This window comes from Phalacrocorax carbo, chromosome 2 (genome assembly GCF_963921805.1).
Source record: "Phalacrocorax carbo chromosome 2, bPhaCar2.1, whole genome shotgun sequence".
Classification (NCBI taxonomy): domain Eukaryota; kingdom Metazoa; phylum Chordata; class Aves; order Suliformes; family Phalacrocoracidae; genus Phalacrocorax; species Phalacrocorax carbo.
In genome coordinates this window covers 93,598,214-93,625,813 of record NC_087514.1, presented here as the reverse complement: position 1 = coordinate 93,625,813, position 27,600 = coordinate 93,598,214, and the positions used below count along the sequence as shown (strand labels likewise).

Below are 27,600 nucleotides of genomic sequence, written 5' to 3'. Positions count from 1 at the left end.
GGGCGGGGGCCGTGCGGCGGGTGGCACCCCCCCCCCCCTTTTCCTCCTCCCTCTTCCTCCTCCTCCTCCTCTTAACTTGGCCGCGGCGGCGCGGGGCGGCGCGCTTCGCCCTCCGCCGGCGGCGGGGGATGCGGGGGCGGCGGCGGGATGGCTTCGGCCGTGTTTGAGGGCACCTCGCTGGTGAACATGTACGTGCGGGGCTGCTGGGTGAACGGGATCCGGCGGCTCATCATCAGCCGGCGGGGCGACGAGGAAGAGTTTTACGAGATCCGCACCGAGTGGTCGGACCGCAACATCCTCTACCTGCACCGCAGCTACTCCGACCTCGGCCGCCTCTTCAAGCGCCTTCTCGACTCGTTCCCGGAGGACCGGCCCGAGCTGTCCCGCTCTCCCTTGCTCCAAGGTTTGAGCCGCGCCTCCGCGGGCCCGGCCCTGGCTGCTTGGCTGGCGGGAGCGATGGCTTTCAGCCGCTGCCGCCGCCCCGGGGGCAGCAGTGCCGGTGGCAGTGGCGGTGGCGGGGCGGGCGGTGTCCCCGTGTCCGTCCCCCGGTGGAGGGAAGGGGGATGAGGAGCCGGGGCCGCTGCGGGACCGGACGGGGCCGGGGCCGGGGGCGGGCAGGAAAGGTGCCGGGGGCGGGGGGGGGTATGGGGGGAGTCCTGCGGTCGGAAACTCCTCCCGGGGTGTTGACTTCTATTGTATTTATTTGGTAAATATACGGTGGGGGTGCAGGGATGCCGCGCAGCCCGCAGGGGCGAGCCCCGCGGGCTCCCCCAGGGGGGAAATCCCAGCCCCGCCGCTGTCCCCAGCTCCGCGGGGACTGGGGGCGTTCCGGGCTGGGCTGGGGGGCACGGAGGGGTCCCGGTTGGCGCTGCCCCTCCCCGCTGTCCCCGGCCTCCCCCAGGGAGAGCCCGGGGGGGGCTGTTGGCAAGAGAAGGGCTGCAGCTGAAAAATCTCCGCACGTTGGTATGTTGTTTGCCACAAGGAGAGGGAGGTGGAGGAAAAAAAAAGGCAGCGGCGCTTGCCAGTGGACGGAGCGGCTCTGGGAGCTGGCATAATTCCTCGCATAACTTCTGCAGAAGAGGGGAATTGCACCAGCGGTTAGAGCCGCGTCTTCTCTTTTCGTTTCTGAAGTGGGTTATCCCAACTCGGAGGATGTTGCCCGTGCTCAGGCCTCTCGGTGCAGAAGCAGGACGTACCTGTTAAGCTGCCTCGGGGTTTGGTTTTAATTTGTTTACCGTTTGGGGGGATTTTTTAGATATGGTTACGTCTTTTGCTCGAAAATGTTCCTAGTGTGTAGAGTGGTGCTGAGCATCCGCTCACCTGGGAATGGGTGCGTGCCTGGCACTTGCAGTCTCCCCGGTTGTTTGAGTGACCACGTAAAGGATTGGATTGACCAGGAACGGGGAGAAGCTGGTACTTTGTGAATGTGCTCCCCTGAGAGAGGACGGCGGAGTTCTCCCCTGCTCTCACTTCGCCTCACGCCCTTAGAGGGGCTGCGTTTGGACGTCCGGGGGGCTGATTCTCCGCCCTGCAGAGCGGTGTAAACCCACGGGACTTATTTCGGGGCCCTACCTGCGCGACAGCGGGCTCCCTTCCCTGCTCGGGGGGCGCCCAGCGGGTCTCTCCCGGGTTGACTGGCCAAGGATGCTTTCTGACGGGGGCTTAAAGTCTTATTTATTTTACTGCCTTGCCAGACCCCTAACCTCGGGGGTGGGGGCGGGGGGGGGGAGGGTGTTGGTGCCTCATTTTAAAAGTCTTCCACCTTTCTCTCTCCTTGCCGTCCTCCCGCTGCGGGGAGGTGGCAGCTCGGCCGCCGCTCGCAGGCCCCGAGTGCCCCCTGCAGACGGCGCGGGTGGGCGCAGGGCTGGCGGCACGGCCTTTAAGTGTACATGTGGCACCTGGGCCCCGGTTTTTGAGGAGGCTGGGTAGGTCTGGAGTGGGCCTGTGTGGCCGGCGGGGCACAGCACCGTCACTAGAACTTGGCTTCCCAGGGCGCCAGTAGTCCGTGTGCTTGCAGGCTTTACGGGGCTCTGAAGAGTGGCTCGGCAGCTGGGCTGGGGCGTGGGCCGGGTCTGGCCGCAGGGCTCGGTCCTCGCTGGCCCTGGGCCTCCTCACCCTCCCAGCATTCTCCCTCCCCATCGCTTAGGCACCGGAGCCCCTGCGCATCCTAAAGCAGTTCTCATTCCTCAGCGCCTCTCTCCGATGAGCGTGGTTCCTCTCCTGTCTCAAGACCTGCCACAGCTTTTGCAAAATATTAAACTGTTTTCACAACTCTCTGAGGCATCATTTGTGCAGTTGGAGCCAGATGCGCTGGCTTTACTTAGCAGTCCCAGGTAACATACACCATTAGTGCATGTACAGCTGGGAAAGAGTAAGCATCCTCGGCCTGCGACGCTCGATTCCTGCCTAAGACTGGAGCCGGCAACCTTCACTTACCCTTATCTCAGGAACGGGCGTACTGACTTCAGTAGAATCATGAATGAGCAAAGCATCAGTCCAGGATTTGAAAAATCGAAACGCAATATAAGCAGATCATGGTCTGTTCAGCTTGGTGAGGGGGGTGGGGGTTGACTTTGCAGCAGAGACAGAATGAAAAACAGGAGTAGTTTGTAAGCAATCACAGCGCACTTCACAATTTCAGCATTACTCTCTTTAAAATTACGCTGCTCCTGTGCTAAAGAAAATTACTTTGCAGGGTGTGCTTCTCTGCATAGAGAACACTTTGTGGTACCAGCATTTTAAAGTGACTGGCCGCAGCCTTGCGTAACTTCAAGTTCAAACATAAAAAAATCTCATTTAGCTACATGACACTGATGCAAAGCTTTGGATATAAGAAGAGATTGCATGCGACATGTCTGGTCTTTACAAGACTGATGGGGTAAGCATGGTTTCTTAATGTCCTGTTCAAAAGCAGCAGTTCTGCTGCCTGCAGTGAAGCTCGATATACTTAACCCAACAAAAACACCTGACAAAAGCACACTCTTGTGTGTGTTAGCATTCAGTCATATATACGTTTGTGTGTATTTTTATATACATACAAGTGTATATGCGTTTGTGTGTATATATGTGTCTGGTTTTTATCTTAGGCTTTATGAAGAAGGTGAATATTAGCTGTGCCTTTTATCTGGAGGAAGTGCTAAAATGTTGCAAACCAAATTTGCATTGCATTGAAGGACTCCAAAGTCCCTACAGATTTGCCTAAGGAGCATTAAAAGGACTGGCATTATCCTACAGCTCGGTCAAGCTGCAGTATGTTACATTTCAGGGATATGGTTGAGGGGTGAAAGCTTGAGCTATTTCATTATATTAACTGTTTAAAAGAAGATTTTTTTAAAAAACGTCAGCAATATTAGAAAGAGTTGGTTGTTACCGTTATTGCTGGTTTCAGCAACAACTCATGCTAAGCAGGAGTGTGCTCCTTTTCTTACTCAGCAACAGCAAATCATCTTCTCCTTTCCTTTCTCCACCCTTAGTCCCCTTGGACTGACTTCCACAACGCTTTCCCTCTCTGTATTTCTTGGAGCTGCTTTGAGATTGCAGAGGAGAGGATGGGAGGTGTAGTTTTCTGCAGTGGCTGTTCATCTTACCCTTTCTTTGATGTGAGAAGAGGGGACGTTCCAGGAGGAGAGTATGGCATTCATACAATCAGGTCTTGTCTTTGATAACTAAGAAGAACGCATGGCAAAGTGCACTCTCGGCATCTGGAGTGTACTATGATGCTAAGGGCCAAGGACGTTCAACAATGCAAGGCATCTTACTAGTAAGTTGGTAAACAGGGTTAGATGTGTGCATACCTGCAGGGTGAATAAATATGATTCACTGTGATGTTACCAGTAACTTGCTAGCATTTTATTTGTGTCTGAAATGTACCCATCCCTTGCTCTAGGCAAGTGCACAAAAGAGGATCACAGGAAAACACAGGCTAGTTCACTCTTAGTAACATTGGGCTGTGTTCTAGCTCTGCTAAGCTGTTTCTATATGCAAAATATACAACTTTTGTATTTAAATCAGTCTTCCTGAGAAAGGCAGCACTATGGACTTAGAAGCCAACTTAAAATTTATGTAGAAAGAGTTGCAACAGACCCAATAGACACTGGACGCGAAGTATAAACCTGGAAAAGTAATTTCTTCCTCACCCCCCCCTTCTCTAAATACTACTTCCAAGGGCTTCCCATCTAAGATTTATCCTACAACTTGATCCACCTTCAGTGTAGTCAGCAACTGGACACATGCCTCTGAATTCAGTGTGGGCAGGATCAGACCCTTAAGTGCTGGACCAGGAAACCAGAGACATGCATTAGCAGCCTTTCAAAGTTGGTTTTTGTTTTGCCCCTTGGAGTGGTGGGGTGGTTTCTGGCAATTGTCGTCTGCCACAGTTTTGTTGCCTTTGTCATCAGAACAAAGGCTCGGGTGCTCTTCCAGTGTCGCTGTTCATATTGTGCCTACACATAGCATCTGGTCCTGCTCTGATACTCTGAGCCATCAGAGTCAGAAACTCTCTTCAGTCTTACAGATTTTTAATTATTTTTTTTTTAACTAGATGGGCCGTCTCTTCCCAAAGTGCTCATTTTCTTCCCCCTTCCTTCTTTCCATGCTGCCTCTGACTCATTTTGCTGTCACGGCCTTTTTCCCCCTTGCTCTCCTTTCTGTTATTTTCTCTCTGCTTCTCCAAGTTGCTTTCCCTGAGCCGCTTTTTGTTGTCTTTCTTTGCCTCCAGGTTTCCGTCACTAGCTTGCTGCCATCCGTGGTTATCTGTGTCTCTCCAGAACTTTTCTGTTCCCTTCTGCCTTGCTGGCACTCAACTTCTGTCCGTCCATAGAAGTTATCCAGTAGTGATGGAAATTTCCTACAGAAAGTTTGCATCTGGAGCTTGCAAGTGACAGATAGTCACTTCACCTGAAGCACACCCTGAGCCATCCCTTCCAGATGACTAACGCTGAGCTCTAGCTCTGAGGTTGTGCCCGCCCTCTGGCGTGGTTGCCTCATGCGGGAAGCAGATGATCAGCTGTTTTCTATGTCCGAGTGGCTGTGCACCAGGACGCACATGGGAAGCAACTCCAGGGCTGCCGTTGGAAGGACTTGCACAAAGCAGAAGGCAGATCCTGGCGAGCTGGCCCAGGAACATTATGTTGCCTTGCAAATGTCGCATTCATAACTTAGGGTTTTCTATATGCTGCATTATAGTGTTGTTGTTGTTTACAAGACCATCTGGGAGTGTGATTTATGAGAAGAGGGAGCTCTACAGAAGCAGCATAGTGGTTTCCACAGACAGCAGCTGTTTCGGTGCTGCGACAATACAGATAAATACACTGCATCTATTGTGCTCTTTCCATTGTTGACATTGTCAACAGTTCATTAGAGGAGCTTGCTCAGAGCTTCTGTCTGGCAGACGAAGGATGCAGCTCTTGGTTATCAGGCTCTAGCAGTGCTGTATAACCAAAATTAAGTTTGGGGCTTCTGGGTTTGTTTTTTATTAGCTGAATTTCATGGTTCATTGGTAATGATAGAGATAAATGAAGCTGGCTGACTCATTATAAAACTAGGTGCAAGTTGCCTTTTTGTGGTGGACCCAGGCAATCTCTCTGAGAGGCTTTTGGTAGAAAGGATTGGAAATGAGGTTGTTTTTTCATGACAGTTGTCACCTGATAAGAAACCGGCACTAAAAATGGTTGTAGAAGCTTCATTTTTCATCAGTCTGACTGCTTTGTTTGCTTTTATCTTGTGCTTCTTTGACATCTTTTTGTTTCTTCTGCTCATCAGGCGTCAAAACAGGGAGGTCAGTGGGGAAAGCCTGTCTGCTGAGTTCTGTCACCAGGAGGTGCCATCTCCCCTCCAGAAATCCTGGGAGATCCCATAACTAATAATACAAGTGTGGAAAACCCATCCACTGGAGGGTCTGGACTTTTCAGCTTTTACCTTGCCTCCTGTGCTGTGCACGGGTATTTGGGTGTGCCAGGGTCCTCAGGTGGTCATGGTCACAACCCCTGCTCTGGGGGATTTCAATTGGACAGTTGTTTTGGGTAGGATTTTGCTCTGTGCATCTGCTGCGTATGAACTGCAAAAGAAGAAACGGCCTGTGTTAGAGCTCGGTGTGCGCTGTGCGGGCAGGGTTTTGAAAGCTCTCTTTCTGCATCTAACAGATTTCTCCTGCTATTTTCAATATGCTCGTTGTTACCTAGTGGGAATTCTAAATGTATGGAGTGACTTACATGTACTTTGTGTACTCATACCTCTGAAAAGAACCTGTCCCTATCTTGTTTCTCAACATCATGCTTAAGGGCAGCACAACATGTAACAAATGTGAAAAATCCACCTCACTGCACCCCTCTTTTTAACTCCGTTGTATCTTTTTAGCTGCTCCTTGAGTAATGCCACCAAGATGGATCTTGTCAGTGATACTGCATAAACAGTAAACCCTTTGTAAAGGCTTTAGAGACTGTAGTGATTCTTGTCATAGGAGATGGATGAATTTTCCCATGAGGGGAAGAGGCAAGTGTGTCTGCCCCAAGAGAGGGGTGTTGTAGAATTAGGCAAGAGGTATCAAAGAGGAGTGCCAGAGCTGCCAGACTAAGTCAGACCAGCACTGTAGCTAGCTCTGGGATCCTGTCCCTAATGATGAGAACCAGATGCTGCAGAAAGCAGCATAAATAACCGGCAGAGAGCAGAAAAGTGACAGTCCTGGTCTCTAGAAATTGGAGATCTGATGTCCCTGATTGCCTGTAATTATCTGCCCTTTTCTGGGTCTTATCAAGTCTTTGGACTTAAGGGATTCCTGTGGTGTTATTTCTGCAGATATGTTGAAGAAAAGTTGTGTGAAACAAGCTTTCCCATCTGCTGTTTTTTTTTTTTAATTTCCTGTCTTTACATACCACTGAGTATTCTTTTGTCCTTCTAACAACCTTTTATCCTATTCTCCTCCATCAGAGAGGGGGCCACAAAGTGGGAGCTGTTTTGGTCTCCTCAGAGTCCAGCCTAAGATGACTAATGCCATAATTCCCAGGCAACAAGGTTCAGGGAACGGGTGTCTGCGTGGAGGAGGGATGCTATCAGGGCAGCTGCTGAGATGGGTGGGAGAGGCATTGCAGCCATGAAGCAGGGAAAGATGCCAGCGGAAGTGGTATTGAGAAGAGGCCAGTTTACCAGAGGGAGGAAATGGGAAGCAGTGCAAAGGAGCAAAACAGCAGAAATCATTGGGCTGAGTTGCCACCTTCCAGCCCTGGTCCATGTCCCAGCTGGGTAGCTTCAGTTCCTGAATGATTCTCTGGAATATCAGTCCTTGGGGTATTCAGAAGTCACTTTGACATGGTGACATGACAGATCAGCAGCCTGATCTGACTTTGGACTTGGTCCTTCTTTGGATGAACCAAATGTCTGCCTGAAATCTCTTCCATTGGCCATTATTCTGTGACTCTTGTGGCTGGGACCTTCCTGCTATTGCTTGATTTGCATCCTGAATTCTGTGTGTGTGCGCAGGGATTACAACATATCTGAGGGAAAGGAGGAGGAATGAGGCTACAGGATTAAAAAGGTAGAGCACTGCAGTGTTTATAAATACTGTAACTGCAGAAAAGGAGCATACCTCCTTTTGAAGCCATACAGTCTGGTCAGGATTGACAGCAGAGTAGCAGTCTCTTGTGCAAGACAGCTTATGTGTCTTCCCTAAAGGTTTGAAATCCCTAACTGCTGCTCATGAGCTTGTACAAAGAGATAAGGATGGGCTCAGGATCCGAATCTATAGGCCTTAAATTTTTCTTGCGGTGTGGGTTAGCAGAACACAGCAAGATTTCTCCCTGGATTTATTTGCTACTCCTTTTTCCACTTTGATATCTATCTGCAGTCTTCCCATAGGGGATGGAGAGAGAGGATTAGGTGAGGAGGGCTCAATGCAATATTTTAATTTTCATGTACATACTAAAACACACAGCATTTAGGAGTATCACCATTCCATCTTGCACACACCTTCAGAAAATGCACCTTGGCTTCTGCTCTTGCTTGGTCTCTTATTCATTTTGGACCGATTTTGAGAAAGTAGGAGAGATGTTAGACTTCCTTTGTTCCTCTCCTGACCACAAGCCTGAAGTAGAGTCCCTCAGACTGGGTAAGTAGGGTTTGCCCACAGTTTGGGATCCATGTATACAGAGTGACTTGTACTGAAGATGTGTTGCTCTGAAAAACAGACTTCTGCGTGTCATCACTGGGAAATGGCAAATGAGACGTATTTGACTTAGGCATGAACTTACTCTTCCTTAGAAGGCACTAGATGATTGTTGAGACAACATGCTGTTCGCAGACGCCGACCACCAGGACTGCATTGTGATTTCATTACCAGCCCTGGAGTACATGCTGCGATTCCGGTCCTGCTTCGTTTGGTAGAAGCCTGCAGTGCGTTGCCTGCGGTTGTCAAAATGCCATTAGCTGCAGATTTGGTGGCTCACAGGGCAGTAATAGGACAGGCCTACCAGGGCTTGTCAGGTGACATCAGGAATTGGCTCCCACCTCGTTCTCCTCCTCTGCTGAGCTAGTTTCCGGCTCGCTTGCAGCTCTGGGCCCCTCTCCCACGCCGTGAGCGTGCATGCCAGGTACGCAGCTGCTGGCCTGCTCTCTCAGGCTCCTGCAGCTGCTCTGGCACCAGGGTCCCAGAGCAGGAAGGATGCTGCAGGCCTCTGGTGTTGTTTGTGCTGTGTTTTTCCAGAGATGTGTTGCTATGTGTAAAGTTGCTATGTACGCCTTGTCTCAAACTGTGAGCAAACCCTTTTCATCCAGACTTAAGGACTCTGCTTGGGGCTTTTGGTCAGGAAAGGGGCAGAGAAGATGTCAAAGGGATTCCCTCCTCCTTTCTTAAAATGAGGTCTCTGACTATGGGGGTTGTGCACACACACAACAGAACCCTGCTAAAAGCAAATATCCTGCCACCCTGGGTTAGGTGGTATGCCTGTGTTGTCCTTCCTATCACCCAGAGTGTGGGCTCCCTTGTGCACAGGGTGAAGAAATCTTAGAGGTTTGTGGTATTTGACAACATGACTTGTGGTAAAAAAGGAGCCAGTGTGGCTTCAGTTTACCTCAAACCCTATAAATAGGTGTTTATAGCATTTAAATAGCTTGAAATGATAGTTGATTGTCCAAGCACAGTACGGGTAACAAGACAGAGAGCAAAGTTTTCCTGGAAGGAATTTGTGCATGTTTTCCATTAGCAGTCAGACAGGGATCAGGGCAGAGGAAAAGGCATGAGAACAGCCTTTCACCATGACCTCACGGAGCGATTTCCCAGCTCTGAGTTCAGCTCTGTTGCACAACTGAACAAGTGGAAGAAAGCGCAACTGGTTCCAGGCTACTGGTTGCTTTATTGGTGTCTTATTTTTATTTTATAGCAAACTGTCTGAATAAGGGTTCTTGGGGTCTAAAAGCTCCAAGTGGAAAAATAGGTACGTATTTATGGTCTGTGGGCAGAGGCACAACAGCCTCGGGACAGGTTGTAGCTGCTGTACCGATGCTGCATACTTGGCCAGTGAGTCCCGTGCACTCCAGATGCATCCAGCTTGTGGTGCATTGATGTTGGGGTTAATGAATGCTGGAGGTGCTGGGGTCTGTCTGCAGAGTCAGCTGGCCTGTGCCTCGTGCCTGTCCAGGCGTTTCCAGCATTTGGAGATCCTATACCAGTCTCTGGGGGTTTTTTGGTTTTTTTATTCTCCTCTTTCTCTCTGCCTCATCAAAGCTTCCAAACAGGAAAAAGATGACAGGCACGGGACAGCCCCCACAAAGTGAAGAATAGAGATGGAAAGCTCGGGTGCAGTTCTGTCGCCGTTCTTTACACAAGTCCTGATTCCTGCTCAAACGCAGGCAGGCTGCTTGCATGAATACGTAGTGCCTGGGTGAGAAAGGTGTTTGAATCAGGCATCCTCACCTGCAGTCTCTTCCTTCTTCTGCTAAGGCTGGGGTTTCCTGAAGTGAAGCCTTTGACAAGAGCAGTTTGAAGTATTTCCCGCTGCTCACCTGATTGTGCTGGCAAAGCAGAAGCAGCCCTGTCTTGCATGTTGGTGTGGGAAGGGAAACGATTTGCAGGGGAGGGTGCGAGCACCTTAAACCGGTGTTGCCACTGGAGACTTCACCTTGTGAAACCACAGTGTTCCTCGTGCTCGTATGTGCTGTGGTTGATGACAGTAGCCAGTTTGTGAGTGCTGAAAGGGAGCAAGAGGGACTGGGACCTCTGCTCCTCCTGGCTGCTTGGGCAGGCAGTGCCTTGCTCTGGGTAGCGTGGCTGTGGGGTTGTGAGCGATCCCTCGGGTTGTGGCATCGTAGGCTATGACTAACTGAAAACCACGAGGGCATCTGTTAACTCTTAAAAACCGACTTGCAGAATTAAGATAAATGAGGGCCTCGCAAACTTTGTGGCTATTGCAGAAGAAATTACAGGGTTCCATAGAGATATATATAGCCAGTCAAGTGGTTTCTGTGTATTTGGACTGTAGAGTTATGAAAAGGAAGGCTTTAGCCCAGCCAAACTGAATTCCCTGGACGGGGAATTCACGTAAGGTCAGCAGCTTTACACCCTGAAGCTGTGCATCTGTAATCATTAAGCGCATATATAGGAAGCTGTCCAGGCAGATGTATCACTTACTCTCCTTCCTACGCCGTCTGCCTTTTGGTTTTGAAATTAATAAAAGCTTCAGTAAGGAACAGTTTTTATTGTGTCAGATATTACAAGTCATCTGTGCCAGTTTCCAAGTCAGAGTGTGGGTTTGCATGTCTGGTGGCTTTCCAAGAGTTGGAAGGAGGAACATACCAGGGCTGGAAATTCCTGGTGAACGCAAGAAGCTGTAAAACCTCCTACTGGGTGATCTGTGACAGTGTGACAGGCTGATGGCCTCATCTGACTTCCCTTGCTGAAGAATTAAAAGGCTGTGTGAAGCTGCAGATGCTTTCTTTAATTACTAATGAGAGAAAATCCTAATTACTTGGTTAGTTTTCCTCACAAGACAAATGCTCAGTGTTGTTGGTGTGGTTTTTTCTTTCCTTTTCTCCACACACACCCCCACACACACACACCCCATCCCACCCCTGGTCTGAATATCTTAATTTGTTTGAAAGTATCCCTCTTCCTGGTAAAATACTAGTTTCAACAGTAAATGCTTGTTTGGGAAAGGGTCTGAGGTTGAGGGCGGATCTGAGAGCGCGCTGTTGAATGCCAAATCCCGGGTGGGTCAGCGATGAGGTGTTTGCCTGCAAGGTGGGAGCTGCCATCGCGCAGTCTCTGCTCTGACTGTGTCAGTATTTACACAGACAGGAGCAAGTCCAGCAGGAGAAGTGGAGGCACCCCACAGTAGCCAGCACCCTGGGTGGCTAGCTCGGTTTTCTCTGATGTGGGCAGCGGCAGGGTGACAGTGTATTTCTAACATCATAGGTGGGTGTCTGAGCCGTGGGGCTGTTGGCAGCTTCTTTTTAGGGAAGATGAAAACACTTTTTTTTTTTTTTTAAAGGTTTGAACTTCATTCAGATGTGGGATGGGAACATATTTGTGGAGGGGCAAAGCAGATCCACCCAGGCCTGCTAACACCCAGTATTTAGGGAGATGAAGGGTGCTGGTCTGCAGTTCAGGTCTGTAAAGTCACACGCAACCCAGCTAATAAGCAGTTTGTGGGCCCATGCAGGTGAGTTAATTCACGTTTACAGCCTTTCAGGGAATTTCCATGCAAAACTACCTGATTGTAGTGTACGTCAGTCAAAGCAGGATATGCTGCCACCTTCCTTATGTGCATGTTGGTATGCTCTGCTCTGCTGTTGTAAGAGGAAGCGAGCTGTACCAGGTGAGGTGGTTGCAATGCTGACAAAAACAGGCAAAATGATGAGCAATGTTGAGCAATAGAAAGGTTTATGCAACCAGACTGCTTTCGTGGGACAACCATCAAGTAAACGTGGTCACTCCTGAGACAATCCCTATTTTATTTAGAGCTGTAAACTGGAGGAGAGTTGACAGCTTCGAAGTTACACTTTTGTCTGGAAAGTTTGTATGGGATCATATCTCGTCGGTAACAAACAACAAGGGTTGATGCAGACTGAAACTGTTTGTGGATGTTGTCCTCACACTGTGCGTGTTTGACAGTTCTTTCTGTACGTTTGCCTTTTGAGTAGGGAGATGGAGATGCATTAGAGTTTAACACAATTTTAGTATATTGAAGTGGTTTCTCACAGCCCATTTTGCAGATTTTTAGTTTTGATGGTTTTGATTTATTGGGTCTTTTTCTGATCCAGCATTTATTTTTTTTTTTAACCAGAGAAGCTTGCTAAATTTAATAGTTTCTTATGCGTGTATTCTGTTCCTTGGAAAAGCTGCCCAAATGCAGAGGTGAAATGATGAGTGGATTAAGAAAAGTAGGTTACAATGATCAGAAATAAAAAAGTTCCTAGAATGATGTAACATGGGGTTTACCTCTCCTCGTATTCCCTGTACGTGCATATAACCTGTGCTATATTTCCCTGAATCTGCTAGAGGAGAGGAAAGTTACAGATGTCCTTCAGGTTATACATAAGAAATATGGTATTACAATTGAAGAACCCCATATTGCTTCTAATATTGAATTGCTTATTGTAATGCATCATTCTGGACACCGGACAGGAAAATTTCCATTTTAATCCCTCCTGCAGCACTGTGATAATCCAGTGATTAAAAAAACAAAAAAATCCAAAAAGTTGTTTTGCACTTGAAGAACATGATACTGAGAAATCTTCCTTGGGGCACTTATTGGGGCTTGCATTCAGAGAAGAACAAGACTGCCCTCAAAGCCTTTTGTTTAGCTTGTGTTTAGTCTTTTCTTCTTATCTGTGGGTTGTGTTTTTTTGTTTTCTTGGCTTTTCTTTTGCTTTTTATTGACAGAAAAAAGGATGAATCATGGTTCTTGGAAGTAGAAAACAAGCTGTTTGATTATTGCTGCTGGGAATGCTATGTAGTGAAACTGTGGGTGAGGGAGTAGGTGGTTCTTCTGCTCGTCTCGCAACTCCTAAATATGATCATAAACAGCTGAATTTGTGTCAGGCTTACAACTCTGCTTGTAACTACACCCACCTCAGTTTGGGTACATGCTTTATCATCAGTGTGGGTTAAAAAACATTTCTGGGAGACATGATACCTGAGGTTATTCCACATCTTCTTGAGCAGCTGCTTCTGGCTGCTGAAGTGTGTGTGCACATGAAAGTGTGCTTTTGGTCTATCTTCACGATGTGTTTACTTTGTTTCCAGGGCTCATCACAATAAAAGAAGCCCATGATATAGAAGCCAGACTTAATGAAGTGGAAAAGCTTCTGAAGACTGTTATAAACATGCCCTGGAAGGTGAGTACACCAAGTTCCGCATTTAGCGCAGCTTGACTCCTCCTTGATGGTGACACACACTGTCATGCCGATTAGAAAGTGATGGGCTTTGCCAATCTCTAAAAGAAGCAGCAATTTATTGAGTATCTTGGAGAAGTGCTGAGTGCCAGAACCATGTAATGATGCCTCTGGGCTGTTGCTTGTAATAGGCCTTTCTGTGAAGGGGTGGAAAGGGAGAAGAGGGACAAATCAAACTACTGGTAAAAACAGATGTCTGTTTCTTTTTCTCTTTTTAAGTATTCAAGATCTGAAGTCGTCCTCACATTCTTTGAGAGATCTCCTTTGGACCAAGTTCTAAAAAATGACAATGTTCATAAGATTCAGCCAAGCTTTCAAAGTCCAGTTAAAATATCTGGTAAGAGTTGTTATCTTCCTACATGCGACACAAGAATTACAAACATGAAAATTACTTTATTTGCTGTTTCCCCTTATTCTTTCTCCACTAGCAATTCAAAAGAGAATTCTCCATAGTCTGCTTTATAATATAAAGCATATAATTAGCCTTGACATAATATGCAACATACACTCAGGCAGTGAAGTGGGAGATGAAGTTGAAGGCTGATAAATGCAAAGAAGTGGATGTGAGGAAAATGCAGTCCTCACTATTGTTGCATATGATTGTTACCACTTAGGAAGGAGATTTTGAGGCTGTTGATACAGTTCTGTGAAAATGAAAGCTCAGTGTCAAGCAATGAGCAAAACCAGCAGTGAGAATATTAGATATTAGGAAAGGAGGGGAGAACAGAAGAAAGGAACACCGTTTCATCTTGAGTACAGTGTGCACAATTCTGGTCTCTCCATCTCAGAAAGGATATAATAGAATTTAAAAGCATACAAATAAAGGACAAGGATTCAAATCATTGAACAGCTTCTCTAAGAAAGAGGCTAAATAAAGGACGCTTCAACCTGGAGAAGAGATGACAGAATGGGGATATGATGGAAGTCTACAAAGCTGTGAATAGGAGGTCAATTACCCTGTACTTCTCAGGAAACAACAACTGTAGGTTATCCAAAACATTGACAGACAACAGGCTTTAAACAAACAAAAGAAAAGTTGTAATATTGTTTAGTTTCCATATGGAGCACAGTTAAGGAGTGGAACTCATTGTCGTAGGGTATGGTGGAACTGAAAGCATAAATTACTTCAAAAAGGAATTAGACAAGCAAGTGGAGGAAAAGTACATTGAGACCTGTCACAGGTGGAGACGTAGGAAGTTTCTAAACCACAGATTGCTGGTGAGTAAAATGGAGAGCAGTATTACTCTATTCTTGCCTACTCCTTCAGCCTTTCCCCTCTTCATCTTCAACTGAGCGCTGCTAAAAGGTTTTTGAACTTTTGGTGTGCCTGGTTTTGTATTTTTGTACCAAAACATTTCGTTTGAGCCTAATGGAACTGCTGGTTTTGCGTCAGCAGGAGTTCTTTTCAGAGTGTGAAATAAAGTGAAACACTACATAGTCCTCCAAGGTGCATAAAGTGTTTTGCATGAAACTGGTATCCGTTTTCTTAGGTTCTAACAGTATATCAGTTAATGGCCAGTCAGCATATCAACATGTTAAAGGTATAAACAGTGTGTCTTAAGGATTGATCTTATACACAGGGTAGACTTTTTGTAGTTGATCCTGAGCTCTAGTTATAAGCGAACTAGACCTCTGTTAAATAAATATTCCTTTAATTAAATGGTGAATGGTTTGTGAGCCCACCAATAACTCTTTAGAAGCCTACCATGTAATACAGAGCCTCTGAGAAGCATGGTCTTGCTAGCCCATTTGGGCTGGTGCCATCTTTTAGGCCCCCCCTGAGCCCAGGCTGCAGTGTAGCACAGGGATTGTAAAGAAGAGCCTCCGGGGCCCTCCTGCGAAGGTGGGTGACATAGGTCTGGCTTCCTGGGAGTGAGACACAGGAGCCAACATGTGTGTCTCACACCCCATCTGTGGCTAGGGAGGTTTGGATGATGTCTTGAGTCAGTGTGGAAACGTCAGGTAAAATTCCTCATGTGTATGTCCCTGATATTAGTCATCTTCCAAATGCCGAACGTGGTTACTCGCTTTGCTCTTGAATGCCAGGATGTGTTCTCAGCACTGACCCTTGAGAGCATATCGGTTTTGTCTCAAGTATGTTGCTACTCTGTGAGTCCAGAGCTGCAAAGTGGGTCCTAACACCTGCCCATTATGAAATGAAGGATCCCTAAACTATATGCAGCAAAAAATGTTTCAAGGGGTGCTTCTGTCAGTGATACCTTGTTCTTTTTGCAAATTGGCAGATATCAAGAATAAAGGTATTTGGAAATGCATTGGTTAAACTGTAGTGTTGCTCTGGCCTGGGACTTTTTTCTGTTTGGAAGGGTCTCATATAATTTCTGTGAGGGTGTGTACCTCCTTAGGGCACACATACTCTGTGTGTGCACGACTGAATATGTCAGGTGGTGGCTACAACAGAGAGAAGATGGTCAAGAAACCTAAAGTCAGAGTGAGGGTGCCTGGCTGATGGGCAGAGGCTAGTAGCAAAGGGAACACCCCTGCCAGCTGTTATGTAGAGGAGCTGTGGAAACCACGTTAGCTGAATAATAGCATGTTTTGTTCTAAATCTAAATTAATTTTGGTAAAGATGAGTCATACTTCGTTAACTGGAGGAAGATTTTCCTATCTATGCAGCTATCCAAAAGCATCTTCTGGTAATTAGTTTTATCATTTAAGTGATTCCTGCAAAGGATTTAAGAATATAGGCAGAAATGTGATGATAGTTGATATTTGCATTATCTGAATGTGGCACACTGGAAATGTTTTCAGTGTCTGGTGGCGCTGTCAGTAGGTGGCAGTAAATGTTAACATCTAAAGCAGTTCACACAGCAATGAAATGCTGTAATTCTTAGGTCATATCAAGGACACTAGGAAAACACTGTGGTATTCATGTAAGTAATGGTGCAGCTTTCTACATGGCTTGCAGACTTAGAAAAGCAGGCAAAAATGTTTTTTATACTCTAAAAAAACCAAACTGTCCCTCACATGGTCCTGTTCAGAGTGGTATGTGATGGGGAAGAAAGGGTTTCCCTCTTAGATGAAAGCTGAATTTGAATTTGTGTTGTAAATCTTATTCTGCAGTACAATGTTGGCTCAAGATGAGTAATGACTAAAGTGTGATTCTGCTGGGGTTCAGTGGTTATTACCACCCCCAAACATATTCTTCTAAAGTGAGTCGCAATAAAATACAGACTAAAAGTAAAAAAAAAAAAAAGGGAAGTGAGTTCTGGTTTTACCTTAATGTAGGAACAGGTAAATGTACACTTAAAATTACATCTCTTTCTCCTCTCCTGCTCATTACTTGAACTGTATAGTTGACATTGGTCTGTTTGAGGCAAGGTCTTAGGGGTTCCCTGTACACATGTTTTGTGCCTACCGTGTTTTCTGCCACAGTCTAATTTCCTTTTGTTTGTGCTGATAATGCAAGGCTGTAACACAGGGTCCTCATGTCTTGAATCAGATCGTAAGTCATCCCACTTAAGTCAGTGCTGATTTATAAAGAAATGTATGCTCATTTTGGGGTGGACCTAGCTTCATCTAAGATTGTGCGACCAAAAGAAATTCTTGCGACTTGCCTAGTTTGCTTTTCCGTGTAGCACAGAGGTGGATTAACTTGTCATTCACATCGAATACTGTTCTTTAATTATAAACTCTCCCCATGGTAGTAACTCAGTGGAATTTGGTGTAAATTTTAGCTGTTCTGGATTGGAGGCTGCTTACATAGTGAGAAACAAATAAGCAGAGCTGAAGGCAGTGTAGAAGATGGTATTGCTTTACGCAACTTAAAGATGGTGGATGAATTACCTTGGAAGGTCACTTCTTATTTCCCTTTTCCTGTCTTTTTGATTTATGCTTAACTGGCTTAAGCCTGGGGCTGTCTAGGAAAACTACAATTATGTATGTTTCGGTTGCGGTAGGTTGCAATATATGGCTGGGCTGCCATTCTGCTAAGGGTGATGGGGAATTTTGGCACTGGCAATAATAGGGCTGAAACTGGGCCTTGCTTCAAATGCTCTGTGTCATGAATTGATTAAGTTAATAAAATTGCTTAAGCACTGGCAGTTTGCAGATGTAAGAAGCTATGAACCAACTCCTCATTCCCGCTTTCATGTATGGGTTTTCAATGTCACATGCACATCTCTGTTCATAACCATGTCAATTACACATGATATGCAGTTGTTTTCCAGCTTTTGGGGGGGATTTTCATCTTGTTTTCTTTCTTCTCCCGACAGAAATCATGCGATCAAATGGATTTTGTTTAGCCAACACTGAAACAATAGTCATTGACCACAGTATACCGAATGGAAAAGAGAAGCACCTGGATGTGGATTCAGCAGAACACTTGTAAGTGGGGTTTGTGCATGGGTAATGCTGTCAGCTTCAGATAAACTGTAGCTTTCCTGCCCCACCTAGCAAAATGTTACCTTCTGTCTAGGAGCAAGACTGGTACTGCTGCCATTCTGACTGGTTAAAGATTACTGGGGTTGATTAATAATGCTCCACAGCTCTTTCTATTGAAATGGATAAAATGGCTGATGGTGAGAATGATTGACCCCAAGGAGCTCGGTCCATTGTGTATGAAAAAAAGCTGTGGTTGTCATAGGGGTTGTGACAGGTGAGAACAGAGGAGTTTTTTCTTTCTCACATGACTGTGATGAGAGCTGGTTTGAGCCCAAATTTGGACACTCAAACATGTATACAAATGCAATATCCTACTACAAAGGGTATTGTTTATTCTCAAAGAAAAACACCATTCTCAGAGAAAGAGAACACACCCCTGAAAGCAACCGAAGGAAGCTCAGCAGCTGCTCAGGTGCTGCAGCATGCGGGGACTTGGTGAAGCATGTGTATTTCATTAGGGGAGAGGAAGCCAGTCTAGTCTTATTTGTAAATTCTGCCTCCTGATGCATGTAGGTGTTCTGGGGTCAGAGGCCTGTAACCAGGAGGGCTTTCATGTAGGTCTTAAGTCAGTGACTGTAGTCACGGGTGGGTATTAATGGAAATCTGCTCCTACAGATTTCTGTCATAGCAGGTGATTAAGAATATTTAAATGCTTCACTACCTGAAGGTCATTGAAATATCAATGAGAAACATTGACCTACTTTTTCATGAGAGTAGTCAAAATGATGGAAACAGAATGCTAAAAGCCTTACGAGGCTTTATCTTTAAATGTAGTGCTCTGTCTGGCCACATTTGAAATGTGGTCATTGCCAGTCTGCGGAAAGGTTTAGATCCTGACAGGATTTTGTCAGGGGCTGGAGTGTATCTTTGGCTCCAGTGTGATTTCTTGAAGTCTTTCTATTAACTTATCACTTAGTGTTTTGAACCTTGACCTTGCTAACAGCATTTAAGCTTATAAGCTTGTTTTAATAAGGCTGAAGTGACACACTGGAGGTAATTCTGTAAGGCAAATGTCTGGAAATTAAGGTTGTTGTAGTTCATAGCGGATCACTCTTTAGTACTAAGAGTGACAATTAATAGGAGCAAATTACCAAAGAAATTCTTTTGCTGCCTTATTTTGATTATTTTAAAAAATTTGATTTAAAAAAAATCTAGTTTTGATTTTAAAAATATGCTGCAGCCCAAGCAAAACTTACTGGTCTGGGATTAGAAACTGCCATCATCTAACTGTCATCCCATTGAAGTCAGAGACTATTAAGACCAGAACATACTAATGTGGTAAAAGCTGTATGATAGGCATGGTTTCCCAGAAACTGTGGTGGAAGAAATAATTCTAGGATAACATCCTGGCTTTGTGCATTTGTATTTTGACTTCCCTGAAGGAAGTTAAAGTAAGAGTCAAGAAGTCAATGAGTTTCAAATGTCTCTTTTACACGGTGCCCTAAATTTGCCTATCCTGTAGCTGTATTTTATAGCCAAGAGGTAACAGCTAGGAGATAATGGTACTTTATAGCACAGCTTTTTCATAAAAATTGAACTTTTTTAAAACCAGAAGTTTTCTATACTGTTGCTTTAAATGTAGGTTAGTAGCCAGAAAGGAAGCTTTAAAATCTTTCAAAATCTTACACAGTTCCTTTTTGGTCTCTGTAAAATTGGATTTATGGGATTGGTGTTTTCTATTCTGAAACCAGAGATAATTCCTTGTGGACTTGTATATCATCAGATAAGAATTTTTTCCTTTCAGCAACATTAAACTTTGTATGACTGCTGGGTTTTGGCTGCCCATGTACTTGAATCAGACATTTGGTAAAGCAAACCTGTATTTTTTGGGGAGAAGCACGTGGAGCTTCAGAAGGTAGAGTTCATTCCCCAAGGTCCCCCTGCACTGGTTAGCTGTTGTAGCCTGCAGTGCTACCTACCCAGTGATCCATCAGATGAAAAGTCTTTTACTTGTTGCAAAAGAAACTAGCATTTTCGCAAGTTGGAGTTGCTTACTCTGTTGTTTTGAAGTAGTTGCTTTCTGCTTCCTTCATTTTCTCTCTAACTTTAGTTGGCAGTACACCACACTATTGCAAAATGTGGTGAAGCCAGTGTGCTCAGCAGCCATGTGACACAGGCAGTCCTTTCGTGCGTGGTTCTTGGAGTACTCTGCAGTCCTTCTGAAAGAAGAGGTGGTAAATAAATGCATTCAAACTTATGCTTTGGTTTTGTTACTGAGGTGCTTTCCCCTGCTGGGCCTCTTTGCACTTATGTCTTTTAGGCCAGCAGCAGCGGCTGTGGCAATGGACATGCTGCCTTTTCGGCAAATTCACTCCAGTACTAGATGTGCATTTTCAGGATGGTGCTGCCATTGTCGCAAGCATCTTGCAGTCCATGGGAGAGACTTTCACTGGTGGTGATGCAAAAGCAGCAGAGGTGGTGAAATTAGATGCATAATTTTTCCAGGAAAATGCAATCCTGCTCTTAGCAGGAAAATAAAATGCTTTCCGTGTGCTTTTCAGTCTTAATGGGAGGAGATCTTTTTAGGTACTGCTTGTACATAAGGTGATGCGAGGATCTGAGCTGTTGTCTCACGCTATGTTTACATTGGGGTTACTCCTGTCAGTTAATAAGCATCATAGAATCACTTAGGTTGGAAAAGACCCTTAAGATCATTGAGTCCAACCTAACCAAGTAAATCTAGCACTGCCAACTGCACCAGTAAACCATGTCCTTAAGCACCACATCTACACAACTTTTAAATACCTCTAGGGATGGTGACTTGACCACTTCCCTCGGCAGCCTGTTCCAAAGCTTGGCAACCCTTTCCGTGAAGAATTTTTTCCTAATATCCAAGCTAAGCCTCCCCTGATGCAACCTGAGGCCATTTCCTCTTGTTCTATCACTTGTTACTCGGGAGACCGACACCCACCTCACTACAGCCTCCTTTTCAGGTAGTTGTAGAGAGTGATGAGGTTTCCTCTGAGCCTCCTTTTCTCCAGGCTAAACAACCCCAGTTCCCTCAGCCGCTCCTTATAAGACACGTGCTCTAGGCCATTCACCAGATTCATTGCTCTTCTTTGGACATACTTCAGAAGCTCAATGTTTTTTCATGTAGTGAGGGACCTAAAACTGAACACTATATTTGAGGTGTGGCCTCACCAGCATTGAGTACGGGGGCATGATGGCTTCCCTACTCCTGCTGGCCACACTATTCCTGATACAAGCCAGGACAGTATTGGCCGCCTTGTCCACCTGGGCACACTGCTGGCTCATATTCAGCCAGCTGTTGACCAACACCCCCAGGTCCTTTTCTACCAGGCAACTTTCCAGCCTGTAGTGTTGCAGGGGGCTGTGGTAACCCAAGTGCAGGACCCAGCACTTGACCTTGTTGAATCTCATACAGTTGACCTCAGCCCATTGATCCGGTCCAGATGCTTCTGCAGAGCCTTCCTACCCTCAAGCAGATCAACACTCACTCCCAACTTACTGAGGCTGCACTTGATCCCCTTGTCCAGATCATTGATAAAGATATTAAATGGAACTGGCCCCAACACTGAGCCCTGGGAAACACCAGTTGTGACCTGCCGCCAGCTGGATTTAACTCCATTCACCACCACTCTTTGGGCCTGGGAATTCATCCAGTTTTTTACTCAGCGAAGAGTATGCCCCTGCAAGACATTAGCTTCTATGTACCTTGTTTGTGTCTTCTTCCTGGTGAATGTGAGCAACAACTCTAATGTATTAGCAGAGGTTAAAATGATAAAGACTGTTGTCTTACAGCACAAGAAGTAGGCCCTTGTAAAAGATGGTGTGTCTGTCAAGGTACTTTGGAGAAAAAATAGCTAGGGCAGCAGTTGGGCATTTAGGAATCTACATGTCCACAGTAGTTTACAGTTTCTTTTGGGAAAAAGACCTGTGGGTAACGGCACAAAAGCATTTTGGCTGTTGGGTGTTCTACACAGCTGCTAGCGGTAGTAAACTGTCCTGGTTTATTTGGATTGGTTTCGAACGAGCCCTCTAGAGCAGTTCTTTGCAGACTCCTGTGCTCACACTTCCTTTATGGCAGCAAGGAAAGCTTTCTGTCTAACCACAGCATGCAAATGCCACTGCTTTGTACCTCACATGCTGCTGTAGTACCCTATCATTGAGGCTGAAGAACCATGAAATCTGTGGGGCCTTCTAGTTGTAATAATCTAGTTTTATACAGTTGACAAGAACAGAATCTGAATAGCCTCTTGTCTCCTCTTCTGCTTTCTTCGTTGCGTCTGCCCCACTGGTATTTCATAATCTGTTGTTTCTGGATCACTAGCAGTCCGTAAAACAGCACAATGTGATCTATGAAGCGTTTGCAAGATACCAAGTCAAATCCCTTCTGCACACGTTTCCACACATGCAGGCAAGCAAACAGCCTGGAGGGAATAGAGGAATGAGGGTAATAAACATTCAGAGTTCAGTCTTATTTCTGTTTCATTGTAAGTGAAGAGCAAGGCAACAGCCCTGCAGGAGAAAATCCATGATTTTCTGCTCAAAAAATGTTGTGGTCCTTGTAGTTAAAAGAAGAGGTGAGGAGGACCAGGTAGGAGTGTGGAAAAGACAGACCTGTGTCCATACATTGCAGGATGTATAGACTATGTTTTGGGGAGAGATGGGAGTGGGAGGTTTATCTGTTTACCCTACCACTCTTTTTTGGGTCCTCTTAAATACCTGACTCTTAGGGCTCTCTAGGGTGAGGTTAGAGGGATGTCTGCAGTTGCCTTACTTAACTAAAAGACTTTAACTAGTTCATGTGTAGGTGAGATGCAGTTTTAAACCAAATTATTTTAAAGCTTCATTTGTTTATGGGCTATTCAGAGAGCTCAAGTATGCTAGCCTAAAAAGGTGTTAGGTGTCAGACCTGGGTAAGGATTTCTTTTTCCACCTTGTGCAATTTTTCAGTTTCTATTTAATTTTTTTTCTCACTCTATCAGAATGAATGCAAGCTCTTTCAAAATTTTAAAGAGAGAGTGTGACAAAAAGCAATTTGACAGTTCTTCAAGTACCTTGCTTGAGCTGAGATGAGTTTTAATCCTTGGCCTGCAGTGACTGCCTTTAACTGCTAGGCTATCTGGGAAGAAGTAAAATGTTTTCTTACTGCAGAAATTCAAGCCTCCTTGGAATGGGAACACATGTAACTGAGGAAAGTGTAGTTTTTAAAAAGTTGATGCCTTCTGGTTTAGAACAGGCGTGAGACGGTGGGTAACCCTTGCAAAAGTTCAGGTTATAACACAGGAGTAAGAATGTGGAAAGGAAAATACCAAAATTAATTAAACTAAATTTGGGAATCTCTTTATATTTGGGTATTCTCTGCTTGCCAAAACCTAAATCTCATGCCATGAGGAGGACAGCAAGGCTCCAGAGGAAGGACACTGTAGTTATTGTTTCCTGTTTGCGTTAGACATTTGGCCTCATGCAAAAACCAAACCCAGAGAAGGTAGCTGTGAAGAGAAAGGGTGAGGGCCCAAGTTCAGACGGGAAACACAGGCAGTTTCATTTCCACATTTGTGTGGGAACTGAAGCATTTTGTGTTTCTGCCGCATGCTGTGAGAATGAAACAGAAGGATGTGGACCTCAGCTGCATGAATTCAGTCTTCCAGAGCTCACCTGCTGCTTCCTTCTTTCCACACTAGTAGATTTGAAAGTCAGGAGTAACAAGATTATTTGCTTGCGTGCGCTATAGTTCTCATTGGCCTATGGTTAATTCATATACACATGGGTGTGGGGAGGAGGAATTGTGGATGAGATCAGCTCTGAGTACTTTCTGTGAAGATTTTCCCATGCCAGAGTGAAAGCTCTTCTAGACTTATACAAATCTCATTGCAGAGGCACCCAGAATTGCCTGAGAAGAAAGGCCGTGTCCCAGGAAATCATTCATTTGTCAGTAGGAGGGGAGCCCTGGGGCCTGAAAACAAATTAACAATGTTTTTGATCTGGCTTATATTAAATGCAATGTGGTAACCAGGTGTCATGAGATATGAAGTTCAGGTATTAGAATGACAAGTGCTGTGAAGAGTCAGTGTCATACTAGAGAGGAGTCATAAATAAGTCCCTTTTACTGAAGACTGCCATCTAAAGAGATGAGAACTTGCTCTTCTAGTATGCTGCGCAGCTGTGTTTTAGCACAGTTTTAAAAGGGAATAGCCACCCTGTTTTACTGAAAGCAAAATCTTCAGTGTATTTATTTCCATAGGTTATAAAGAAACTGTTTGTCTGTTTATTTAAGGACATGGAGAACAATGGTTTCCATTTACTTCTCAGCTCTCTCTAGGTAGTGTTGAATCTTGGTTTACGAAAGTGATAGTAGATGCTATTGCTGGTGTCTCCAGCATGTTATGCTAGCATAATGATACATAGGTTGATGTATCAGAGAAACTGTAGCTTCATGATTCATAGTTGATCTGCATGGACCTTCCTCGACAACTTCTAATATTAATTCAAATTTCAGGCTGCCAGGAAAGGGAGAGATACACTGAAGCTTTGGAAAAAGTGTTGGGACTCTGGATCTGTCTCACAAACTGAGCTTCACAAAGCTGAAGCTGCAAACCAGCATTAGAAATACTTTTACTGCAACACTGCTCTGGTGTCAAGCATTTCTACATATTATATTTACTCAGAACTTTACCTTGTAGTACCAGCAGAAGCTTTCTTGCTTGCAGCCCTTTTTCCAAGTAGTCCCCTCACAAACGTCTTTTCTCAAAATTTCCAGGAGTCAGTCTTCCTAGCTTTATCCATATCTCTCAGTACTTTTCTTCCTTTGACTTTGATTTTCTAAATGAACGTTAATGACTTAATGCCTTTTGGTAATTTCTATTTATTTATTTATTTCTCCTTAGGTTTGAAAGTGTTAGTGACTTTACCTCAGAGCTAGAAGACAGTGATGATCCAACAGCTTATGTCACCAATTTGACATACTACCACCTGGTCCCATTTGAGACTGATATTCTGGACTGAGGCTACTCAGTGATGCAGTCAGCCAGCATCCAGCTGACCTCTTCGTCCATAGGCTCTGCTATCTCTGGCGTTGAATCCCTATGAATAAGGCTGTGCGGGCAAGACCAACAGCAGAGAAGTTGCAGCAAGTATGCCACCAAGCTGGTTTTGTAGTGTGGCTCTCCGTTGTGTGTTATGGAGACTTATTGTAAGGAGGTAACTGCTTCGCTGTTGACAACAAACTCGTTTTCCATGAAAGTAAGGCAGCAGAGGCCACTTGGGGCTCAAGGAAATATCTACTACGTCTGTGGGAATTGCAACTCTAATGCAGCCATCGGAAACTTGTGCTGTAGTATGCTGTCACCCACGCTCCATGGCTTACAGTGCAAGTTGAGGCTTCCACTTTTAGGATACCACCAGAAGCTTCCCCAGATGGCGTGACCACACTTTTTATGCTATGTAAGTGAGAAGGCGAGCACACCAGCTGAATTTTGTCAGTTCCCTCTGCAGTTGCTTAATGGAGATCGTGCAGGTCACTTTTTGCTCAGCTACTGGATGACTGGTGCCTTACACGAGATGTCAGAAATACCATTGAGTGCCTCCAGGAAACAGAATACAAAAGATGACCGCTTTACGTCTTTTAATCATGGGTTTTTATATAATCACTGAAGAGGCAACTGCTCTTTCCTGGAATAGTAAAGCAGACAGCAGCTGGCATTGCAATGGACTGTGCATGGTGTTTGGGTACCCATATGATTTCAGAGACCTGGAAAGCTGATGAGAAAGCTGAGCTGCCCTGCTAAGAAGGGTCAAGGCTATGGCAGGCTCTTGGGTATGATTTTTTTTCATGTGGACCAGCACATGGGAATGGTGCTTACAGTTGTTTACATCAGAGAGATAATTCCCCATGCATATTTCTCCCCAGAGAAAGGGGAGGAAGACACGGAGATTTATGTTTGTGTTTGGACTGAAAAAGAATGATAAGCTACAGTGTGTCTACAGTGGTAGGAAAAACACTCTCTCTGCTGCCAGCCTGGCTCAAGGGGTCTGTCTAGCTTTCTGAGATCTGCCTGTGGGGCTGGATGCAGGCCTCGTTGTCATGCAATGCCATGGATTTCAGTGGAGGTGGGACAGTGGGAGCAAGAGCGGGATTAGACCCCGCAGCCTCTTGACTACTGAGTAGTGCAACATTAAAATGTCCTTGGGGTCTCTGTCTTGTGGAGCGCTCTGAAATCCCAGCTCTCACTGTGAGTGCTCGACACTTGCCAACGTGACCTTTCATTGAGCTTTTTGCAATCTGTTTGTAAACATGAATTTGGACGGATTGAAATGGGAAGGAATGCGTCTTGGATGTGTTTCTTGGTAAAGGGGCTTGCTTGGTCCTGAAAAATTGATGTAACTCCCTTTTGCAGACTTTTAATTTCTATCTGTAGAATAACAGTCAAACAGAATTTGCTAATGTAAATAATAAATTATTGAGAATCCTAATTCTTTTACACAGTATGATTTTAAAATATATTTTAATGAAATAAAATACAACTCACCTTCAGTGCACTTCTTCAGCTTAAAACAGTGGCTTCTTTTTGTTTGTTTGTTTATTTGGGGTTTTTTTGATTGTTTGTTTGAGGGTACTTTCCCAGCCGTGCCAAATCCTCTTTCTTTTTTTTTAGTAGTTTTGGAAACATGCTGAGTTTTGGCAGTTTTTTCTTTGCTCTGTTGCTCATACTGTAGATATGAAACCATCTGAAACCTTCCCACCTAACTGTTGATCTTGTGTCTAGGTGTATGTGGTTTAATGCCACTAAGTTTAGTGGAGGAATTCGTTAGTTTCAAGACCATGAATAAAATCGAATCTGGCAGTTATTCTTTTTGAAGATAAAGCAGATTCTTAGATGGAAAAAATCTGGAATAGAAAGGGATATGTTCTCACTCATGCAAAGGCTTTCTGAGCAGCCTTTTGAATTAGAATTGAGAAGGGTTTTTGTTGATTTGTTTTACTCATTAGTTTTAACTCTTCTGTCAGTGTTTTCAGTTAACCATGATGGGCTACAAATAGCATCTAGTGAACATATGCGTTGGATTGGGAATTGGAATATTGTATTTCAATTCCTGGCCCTGCTGTCAGACTACCATGTTGCTTTGAGTAATACCACTTCATCTCCCTATCCCTGAGTTTTCCTTGAGTAACGTTTTGGAAAGCACCAAGTGTCACTGGCTTTTGATGCAGTTTTGTCCCCTGATTCACTTCAATTTACCTATGACTTTTTAACCACATGATAACTACTTATCTTTTTTAAAGCACTTTAAAATACGTGAATTAAAAAATAAATAGAGAAGTATTGCTAATTTTTAAAATGTACAACTACATTCCTCATACAAAAACCATCTAAGCTGCATGCACAGTAAAGTTTTCAGGGAAGGGGGAGCCTGATGCAAAGGAACTAATATACAAATGGAAGTTGCACCCGTTTCCCTTGAATTTTTCAATAGCCATTTTGATCAAGTATTTTGCAGAGGTGATGTCATGTGATTTATTTATCTTAGCTGAAATATGTTTATTTGATAAATCAAAGGAAGGTAACTGATGATGTGCATTACTCGGTCCACAGAGTCAATTTAAAACCCCTTCTTTGGTTAAATCACTGCAACTTTCTCATGTGGATCACGTCTACAACTGGGAGAGGTTCAGAGTACAAATTATGCATACAGTTGATACATATGCACAGATACCTTACTGATGATCAAAAAAAAAACCACCTTAGTTTGAACACATGATTGAAAAGTAACACAGAGAATTTTCTTTTTTTTTTTTTCTTTTTTATTTCAATGAGATCTACTTATAGACTAGTAATATCCTGCAAGAAGAGAGTC

General features: G+C 44.8%; 1 protein-coding gene across 2 annotated transcripts; it reads left to right on the top strand.

Annotated features, from left to right (window-relative positions):
- Window positions 1-26,283, top strand: PXDC1 (PX domain containing 1). Of its 2 annotated transcripts, none has more exons than XM_064443523.1 (5): window positions 1-403; window positions 13,232-13,323; window positions 13,600-13,717; window positions 17,613-17,724; window positions 24,633-26,283. In XM_064443523.1, the coding sequence occupies exons 1-5, from the start codon at window positions 148-150 to the stop codon at window positions 24,748-24,750; spliced, it is 696 nt and encodes a 231-aa protein (XP_064299593.1). In that variant the 5' UTR covers window positions 1-147; the 3' UTR covers window positions 24,751-26,283. The 2 variants fall into 2 exon arrangements, with proteins under 2 accessions (XP_064299593.1, XP_064299594.1); XM_064443524.1 differs by lacking the exon at window positions 24,633-26,283 and adding an exon at window positions 19,832-20,329.
- Window positions 26,284-27,600: the final 1,317 nt, after the last annotated feature.

Excerpts from the sequence above, each read along its gene's own strand:
- PXDC1 (XM_064443523.1), top strand. The coding sequence starts at position 148 with ATGGCTTCGGCCGTGTTTGAGGGCACCTCGCTGGTGAACATGTACGTG. Across the intron at positions 404-13,231 it reads CCGCTCTCCCTTGCTCCAAG|GGCTCATCACAATAAAAGAA; the intron begins GTTTGAGCCGCG and ends CTTTGTTTCCAG. Across the intron at positions 13,718-17,612 it reads AAGTCCAGTTAAAATATCTG|AAATCATGCGATCAAATGGA; the intron begins GTAAGAGTTGTT and ends TTCTCCCGACAG.